The sequence below is a fragment of the Nesoenas mayeri genome (assembly GCF_963082525.1).
Source record: "Nesoenas mayeri genome assembly, chromosome: 27".
Classification (NCBI taxonomy): domain Eukaryota; kingdom Metazoa; phylum Chordata; class Aves; order Columbiformes; family Columbidae; genus Nesoenas; species Nesoenas mayeri.
In genome coordinates this window covers 256,620-265,403 of record NC_137555.1, presented here as the reverse complement: position 1 = coordinate 265,403, position 8,784 = coordinate 256,620, and the positions used below count along the sequence as shown (strand labels likewise).

Genomic DNA, 8,784 nt, shown 5'->3' with positions numbered 1-8,784 from the left:
CCTCCCATCACAGGAACTGTCACTGCAGCTCCAAAGAGGCCTTGCAGGAAGGATATAGTGGAAGTGAAGTCACTACAGGACCCTTTATTTTGTTTAAATACAGACAGATCATGGCTTCTCATTTACAGGGCTCCTCCCTTAGAAAAGAAAAGCAGACAGTGATTTAGAAAGGGGATGACAACATTACCACAATAAAAAAAAAATCAATAACAATAGAAAATATGGATGAGAGGCCGGGCCTCTAACTGGTTACATTAAAACTGCTATGTAGAAGCAGATGGGAAGTTTATTGCTTCAGAAAACACTAAGATATGAGTTTCCACAAGGCATCCTTGAGCTCCTGGTTCCTCATGCTGTAGATGAGTGGATTCGCTGTTGGAGGCACCACTGAGCACAGAACAGATGCCACCAGTTGCAGGGATGGATAGGAGATGGAGGGGGGCTTCAGGTTGGCAAACAAGGCAGTGCCGACAAACAGGGAGACCACGGCCAGGTGAGGGAGACACGTGGAAAAGGCTTTGTGCCGTCCCTGCTCAGAGGGGATCCTCAGCACGGCCCTCAAGATCTGCACATAGGAGAAAAGAATGAAAATAAAACACCCAAATACTACTAAGAGAGTAAACAAAAGAAGCCCAAGTTCCCTGAGGTAGGAGTTTGAGCAGGAGAGCTTGAGGATCTGGGGGATTTCACAGAAGAACTGGCCCAGGGCATTGCCCTTGCACAGGGGCAGTGAAAATGTATTGGCCGTGTGCAGCAGAGCAATGAGAAACCCAGTGGCCCAGGCAGCTGCTGCCATGTGGACACAAGCTCTGCTGCCCAGGAGGGTCCCGTAGTGCAGGGGTTTGCAGATGGCAACGTAGCGGTCGTAGGACATGATGGTGAGAAGAAGATACTCTGCACCAAACAAGAAAAATGCAAAGACAACCTGGGCAGAACATCCTGCAAAGGAAATGACCTTGGTATCCCACAGAGAGTTGGCCATGGATTTGGGGACAGTGGTGGAGATGGAGCCCAGGTTGAGGAGGGCAAGGTTGAAGAGGAAGAAGTACATGGGGGTGTGGAGGTGCTGGTCCCAGGCTATGGTGGTGATGATGAGGCCGTTGCCCAGGAGGGCAGCCAGGTAGATGCCCAGGAAGAGCCAGAAGTGCAAGAGCTGCAGCTCCCGTGTGTCTGTGAACGGCAGGAGAAGGAACTGGGTGATGGAGCTGCTGTTGGACTTTTGCTTTTCCTGAGCATGGGGTACTGTCACGAGAAAAAAAAGACAATGAGAAGCCAGGGAAGAGTTCTCTGACAAAAATCAAACCGGCCCCGCCGCCGCCTCCGCCGCCTCTTCCCGCCCTTTGTCCCGCCCGTTTTTCTCCCCTCAGGGCCCGGCGGCCCCTCAGCGTCTCCCGCCGCCGCTGCCCCTGCCCTGCGCCGCGCTCGGGGACTGCGAGCCGGACTTTAGACACCAAAAACACTCTTCTCTAAATAATGTGCTGTTGGCAAGTGATTCTGGAACCTTTACAGTGATTCTCTGCCACAGTTCGCACACAAAAGGAAACTGACCAACGGGACACAAAAGCCCAAGCATTCATCACCCTCCCTAACTGAACAAGCGCGGCTTTCCAGAACAATTGACATCACAGAAAATAAGTTGGGGCAAGGTGAAAAACATTATTGTTGCCACCTAAAGTAACAGACACCCACAGGATTGAATTGCCTATTTATTGTAAAATAATTTCCAGGGGCAATGTTATATTTGGCACCTTTACTTCGCTGCACTCTATGGCTACATGGTACCTTAGAGCACATTTTGGAAGGCACAAGGGCTTTTATTTACTTTGTTGTCTATAAGGCTTTTTTTTTCAAAAAAACCCGTAGTCTATGTCTGCTCTAAAGTTTGATGTGAATTTTCAAAAGTAATTAGTAAAGGCCGGAAAGTTCCTATTAAAAAAAAATCCACTGCAAATGGATTCTTATCTGATAACAACCAGACTCTGGCTGGCCAAAATCTGCACAAGTACAATCCCCACATTGATGAAGTACTTACAGCAGGAAACAATTTTCAGTGACATGCAGACAGAGATACAAATGACAGAATTATTTCAACACTGAAGTGCTCCACACCTAATGCCGAAAACATATATAAGGTGGATGGTTCCCGCTGCTCATTCCACCTGCACCAGCATCCGCTCTGCAGTCAAGATGAAACTCACCGTGAGTATGCGGCTTTTTCCTTATAAACTACAACGTTGATTCCACACCCTTGCCTTTCTTTCTCTGAAGTGTCTTTAGCAAAGTGTCTCTAGGAAAAGGGAATTCTCTGGGGAGGGTTTTGTCCTCCACAGTGAGCAACTCAGACCCCGTTAAACTAATCAGACGAGTAGGTAAGGATTTTGTTAAAGGTTTAGCTGCACATTATTCGATCTACAGGAAGCCTAAGCCATGTCCATTTTTGCCAACGCTTTTGCACACCTGGAGCAAGGAAAAAGGAGAAAGGCCCTCGGATTCTCCTGAGCAGCTGTGTCAGCCAGAGCTGCAGTTACACTCTTGGTTTTGCTTTTCCTTTCAGGTTGTGACCACCGTCCTGCTCGGACTCTTGCTGACTCCGGCCCTCGCTGAATACGTGAGTACAGGGACCAGCTCTCACACACGTTGCCGCTGTTTCTCTGGGCCCTGCTGCTGGAGCTTTCCTTGCTTCTGTCCCATCCCTTGGGCACAGAGAAATCGGAACCTTCTTTCATGCATAAACCTCTAAAACCTCCAGACGACCATTTGTCTCCGGTCACTGTAGGCGCTCACAGTGAACTCACATTTCTTCTGTTATAGCAGTGATTTTCTAAAGCTTTAGGGAGAGAACCGACTAACTTGCAAGTCTAAAGTGTTTTTCCATTGTGTGTTCTAGTTTCAGAACCAGCAAGTCACCAGGGAAATCAGGGTTAATGGCGGCATCCAAATCCTGAGCATCAACAGGGAATTGCGTGTGGTCATTGTCGAGCAAAGGAGCGAATTTGGGACATGGAAAACCATTTGGAACTTCAACACGGTGAGCGGCAAGGAGCAAGCTTGTGCAGAAAATGCACAGGGAGACGAGCTCTGCTAGAGCTGACTAAAATACAGGACTTGTTTCTTTAGTCTCAACATTTTCAGTCCCAGTGTGTCGGTAACAACTCTCTGCATTTATGACTTTTTGAATGCGATTTTAATTCCAATCTTAATTATTGAAAAACTGAATTCCTAGTTGTGAATAACTTTATTTTCCAGGGCTTTGTTGCAACCGAACTGATGTCCGAAGGAATTTGCCTCATTTCCACAATGAACAGAAACCTGCTGCCCACCTTTGAGACATTCCCCACAGTGGTTCAGGGCTTCCAGGTGAGATCAGAAAGGATGCTTGCCGTGGGGGGGCTTCATGCGTTTGCAGTGTTCTAGATATCTTCAATGTCAATCCCACTCATTCCAGCTGCGTACATCTTTACCCGGGAGGTCATTGAGCTGTTTCTTCCTCTTGCTTTTCCTTTGTTAGAGGATGAGATTTTCCAAGCAGCAGGACTGTTGTTCTGAACAGCAACGTTGCTTGGGAATTGGCCACGGGGACGGTTTTCCCTGAGCAGGGTTAGTTGGCAGGTTGCTCTCTTTAGCCTCCCGGCACCTGGACTCCCTCAGGAACATCTGCCGCAGGAGCTGAATTCAGCGCTTGCCAAGGGCCCCAGAGTCACCCAGGGGATGAAAAGCCCACAGTAAATGCACTGCTGAGGAAAACACCAAACACCGAGACACCGTCCAGACACAGGAACATGCACGGCAACCCATGGGCCAAGGCACTGATCGTGCTGCATTGTGTTCTTTAATGTCCAGGGTCTGAAGGGCCAAATACAACCAACACGTGTGATCACATTCGTCCTCGGCCAGAGAGTTGTCTCTGACCTCAGGATTTACGGACCTGACATCTTCAACACGTGCAGAGAGTCCACAACCATAGTGGCTTCTCCTGTTCCTGGTGAGTACAAGCACATGAATTATCTCTGTAACTAACCGGTATAAGCCGGAGCCTTACTGCAGGCTGATTGTCTGTAAACCCTGTACGACAAAGATGCTCCACAGATCAGGTGCAGGCTGTTGCATTTGGAGACAGCAGCATTTCCAGCCCCTCATGTTCATTTTTCTTTCATCATTGCTTTGGTACTTGAGAAGGCTCAATTTGCTTAGAACACGAGTGCAATGTGCCAGGTATTAAGGGCTGCCAAAGAGCGCACAGATCACTTAACACCTTATCTCATGGCATTTGCTTTTGCTTTTCTTGTTTTTAAAGAACTCCAACCCATCTACAACGAAGAAGCCTGCACTAGACTCAATGTCCTGAACCTTGTGCAGCTGAACTACTGCCGTACCAACGCCAACATCAAGGTCTGAAAATCTCACCTTTCTGGAAACACGTACAGATGCTCGATCGCTGCTGCACAAAGCCAACCCCGATGCTGTTCTGCCCTGACACTCCTCTGCCAAGAGTTCCCTTCCTGATGATTCTAATGCTGAAACAGGTCAATTGTTGACCACAACTTTCAATAAAGCGCCTTAGCATGGATTAACTCTGGCTACTTTCTCATTATTGTACCCTCCATCATCTATGAGCACATCCAGAAACATAGTTTGATTGTACCTACCCCTTTTGAGCCCTTCAAATGCTCTTTCAAAAGCCTGATCTTGACACAGGGCACAACCACAGAGGTGGGCGAGTGTCACAGTGTGGCCATCACAAATAAGCCACTGTCCTAGACAGGAATCAACAATTCAGAGAGTACGAAGCCAATGCTAAGGATCTGAAAGTAGAGAAGTTTAGAGGGAATTAAAGGACAATTTTAAAAAGCACCAGGGTCATTAAAGCCTAAAGCTTTAGTAAGGCAAGGTCCCTGTAGCTCAAAACTTTAACATCATCATTATTTCCTCTGTTGTAGCAAAAATGGCAGGATGCCCTGGGTTACCCAGTGAATATAAATCTGTCTCTCAGAACACCAGCCGTGCAACATCCCGCAGTTTCTCTTCCCCGCCCACCCATCCCCAGAGGTTTATTCTGCAGCAGTTGAGGAGGCGACAAAGTTCACTTTGGCCAACACACACCAGTCCTTGCACAGGAGACAGACAGGAGTTTGTTGCTGCTCAACTCCTTCCTTTTGCTGTTACACAAGTTCTTGGAATCCCCTTATACACCATCTGCACCCCTTCTACTCAGGCTGAGGCTGAACATGACAGAAAGAGGCAAGAATCAAAGCCGAGGAGGGATTTTCACTTTTGCGGCTGTTCAACCCCTCCAGGGATGGTGACTCCACCACTGCCCTGGCCAGCCTGTTCCAAAGCCCGACTGCACTTTGGGGAAGAAATTGTTCCCAAGAACCAACCTCAGCCTCCCCTGCCACAACCTGAGGCCGTTTCCTCTCATCCTGATGCTCGTTCCTTGGGAAAAGCGACAAATTCATCAGATGTTACCAGCTGACTTCTTTATTAGCTTGCACAAAACTTTATTTTCTGAGAAGCAGGGATGAAGTGGATCCATACCGTGACACTGATCTATACCACCTTATGCTGCCCTGCTTAACAAGGCCTTTGGGTCACTGCATCTGGTATTGTCTGACTTAAGTCCCAACCTACCAACACAAGAAAAGAGCATTTTTAAGGATGCCAGAGCAATGAAGAATATGGCTTGAATATGGCTTGAATATGAACTAAGGAGTATCAATTCTTATAAGTTTTACTCCATTTGAAATATGGCATCTATAAATCTATATGATACTCTAATGAGGAGTGAAGAAAGGAAAACTCATGACTACTGTAAAGCCCATGTAATAAAACTGCCCAGATTTAAGATCACAGATATATTCCAAATATCTCAACGTGACCATTGCGCTTGCAGGCTTTTGGTCTGCTCAGGGACTCCAACCATTCCATCATCTGCACGGCTTCTGAGACCATGGAATAGCCCTGGAGGATGAATATTTGGAAGCGAGTCGACATTGTGAGCTGGCAGCTCAGAAGGCCCCTGGTATCCTGGGCTGCAGCTTGGGCTGTGAGGTCACAGAGCCGCTCTGTGTCACACCCTGGTGTGTAGTGCTGTGCACGGACACCGCTCCGGCAGTGCTGGCAGCGGCAGCAGCGGCGGCGGCAGCATCTGCAGCGGCAGCAGCATTTGCAGCGGCAGCAGCGGAAGCGCCAGCATTTACAGCAGCGGCGGCAGTGGCCAAAGCAGCAGCAGCATTTGCAGCAGCAGCGGTCACAGCAGCAGCATCATTTACAGTAGCAGCGGCAGTGGTCACAGCAGCAGCAGTTATTTGCAGCAGCTGCAGTGGCCACAGCAGCAGCAGTATTTGTGGCAGAGCTCGTGGCAGTGCCACAATGCAGGGGTGGGGGGTCACCTCACTCCTTATCCTCCTCCTCCTGGCTCTGCAAGCCCAGGAGGTCGGGGCAGCGCCGTGCAGGCAACGAGAAACTGGTAGGCAGGAGGGCGGGGGTGGGCACCCAGCGCAAAGATTTCCAGTAAGAAATCCCTGAGGATCCGTGTGTTTGTCCATCCAGCCCTTGAGGGGTGCTGCACATGGCCTGGAAACAGTATTTTGAGAGCTGCCAGGTGCCAGCAAGCAGGTCATCATGGACCCTCTGCAGCTTTGGAAACCTCCACCCACGTCTGGGTCCCACATCATTACCTGACCTCCCATTCAGTCGCCGCAGGTCACTGAGAAAGAAGCAGATGACAAGATCTAATGGAATGTGCTTGATTCCAGATGTGCCTGTAGCCGATGGCCTCGTCACTCCTCAGCCGGCTCTTGTCCGGGAGCATCACGGCAATCCCTCAGGTCTGTTGCTTGAATGAGTGAACATTTAGGGTTTAATATTCTGAAGACGTCCATGGAAATATTTCCTGGGACTTTCTCTGTTATGTCTGTCTGCAGACACGGCTGGACGCAAGGGATTTCTAGGGTACCAACTGGCTTCCGGAGCGGACACTCAGGGCCGTCTCATGGGTACGTCATGGGTTTTTGCTTCTTTCGGGAGCTGCCAGCTCAAAGCTATTCAGTGATGACGGTACCAGAGTGTGTTCTGGAAACATCTTGTGGCTGTTCAGTTGCAGGCGTGAATCAAGGGAGGGCTTTTCCGGCATCGCAGGTCGCCTGGCATCGCAAGGGTGAGTGCTCAGCCTTGGCTGACTTCACGGGCTAAGCACTCCTGTTCAGTAGTTGGGTAGCTGGGTGTGGGCACCCAGCCCAGAGATCTCCCAGTAAGAAATGCCCGAGGATCCACGTGTTGGTCCATCCAGTCCTTTAGGGGTGTTGCACACGGCCTGGAAACATTATTTTGAGGGATGCCAGGGGCCAGCAAGCAGGTCCCCCCTGCCCCTCGGCAGCTTGGAAACCTCCACCCACGTCTGAGTCCCATCTGACCCCCCCTCCAGTCACCACAGGTCACTGAGCTTCTCTGTTATGTCTGTCTGCAGACACGGCTGGACGCAAGGGATTTCTCGGGTACCAACTGGCTTCCGGAGCGGACACTCAGGGCCGCCTCCTGGGTACGTCGTGGCTTTTAACCTCTTTTGGGAGCTGCCAGCTCAAAGCTATTCAGCAATGATGGTGTGCATCACAGTGTGTGATGGAAAATTCTCGTGGGTGTTCAGGTGCAGGTCTGAACACCGGGAGGGCTTTTCCAGCCTCGCAGCTCACCTGGCGTAACAAGGGTGAGTGCTCAGCCTTGGGGGACTTCACGCGCTAAGCACTCCAGTTCAGTATTTTAATTCTCAGGAATTTAACTTTATACTGTCCGTTAAGGTCATCAAAAAGCAAAGCCGAAGGCAGAAAGACGAAAAGCTTCCCAGCATCCCTCAGTCCTCAACAAAGTCCTCAAGGACCTGGACAAAGTTATACATGGTGGGTATATATCGCCCTTCAGCTGAAGTGGTTCTCAGAAAGACGTTTTCTCCAGCTGAACTGGCACCCTCAAATGCTCTGACTTTATTTCTGAGTGTTATCAATGTATTTTGAGAAATATTGCCTCCTGAAGATATTGGTTCTTGAAGAGGTTACTTCTCATTAAACTGACTCCATTTCTTTCTAAAGACCTGAGCCATGACACTGGGGAGACCGTGGCGATTCAGAAGAGAGGCGATCAGGTAGTGCCGATCTACGATGAAGGGACTTGGACGATGAAATCACCAGGCATGCCAGGTAATTGCTGTCCTTTGGTCATCCCGTGTCATGAACCAAACCCCTGTGTCTGCAGACTCTTCAGCAGCCAAACTCTTGCCTTGAGTGCCCCCCCAGGCACAAGGGAGGGGATCCCTCCTGTGCACTCAGGTCCAAAGGGATGCACTGAGAGATCGAGCACGGCTTCGGGGGAACCTGCCCCGAACTCCTGCATCGTCTGCTAAGGCTTTACCTTTCTCTGATTCTTGGCAGAGCTGCCCAACCCTGGGGAGGCCCGCCAGGCTGGAATCAACGGCCTCCTTGACAAGATTCCAGGTACAGAGCAGCCTTGCAGGGCCAGAAGTGGGAGACAAGGCCTGAAGGCTGGGGGTGTGCAAGCAGTGCCCGTGCTGGAGCAAAGGCAAAAGGGGGAGCGAGGTTCAGGTGTCTCCCCATGGGCCGGACTCTGTCCTCCTGGGGTGTGGGTCCCCCGGGGAGGGAGAGCTGGGGGTGGCATTGACCAACACAGGGACGGTTTTTGTCTGTCTCGCTCCAAGGGACAGTTGATCAAACTGCTGTAAGATCTCACGTGAGATCACCCGTAGTGTGCAGGAAAAATAAGGTACAGAATTGTTCA

At 50.0% G+C, this 8,784-nt stretch overlaps 2 protein-coding genes across 2 annotated transcripts; one reads left to right on the top strand and one right to left on the bottom strand.

Annotated features, from left to right (window-relative positions):
• Nucleotides 1-304: 304 nt before the first annotated feature.
• On the bottom strand, nt 305-874 carry LOC308050232 (olfactory receptor 14J1-like; the record flags this gene model as incomplete). The annotated part of the gene is made up of 1 exon (XM_080360245.1): nt 305-874. The coding sequence occupies one exon, from the start codon at nt 872-874 to the stop codon at nt 305-307; it is 570 nt and encodes a 189-aa protein (XP_080216371.1).
• LOC308050231 (gastrokine-1-like) lies at nt 873-5,956 on the top strand (the record flags this gene model as incomplete). Its single annotated transcript, XM_080360244.1, has 8 exons — nt 873-878; nt 1,368-1,484; nt 2,555-2,608; nt 2,888-3,028; nt 3,247-3,357; nt 3,841-3,982; nt 4,295-4,389; nt 5,891-5,956. The coding sequence occupies 8 exons, from the start codon at nt 873-875 to the stop codon at nt 5,954-5,956; spliced, it is 732 nt and encodes a 243-aa protein (XP_080216370.1).
• Nucleotides 5,957-8,784: the final 2,828 nt, after the last annotated feature.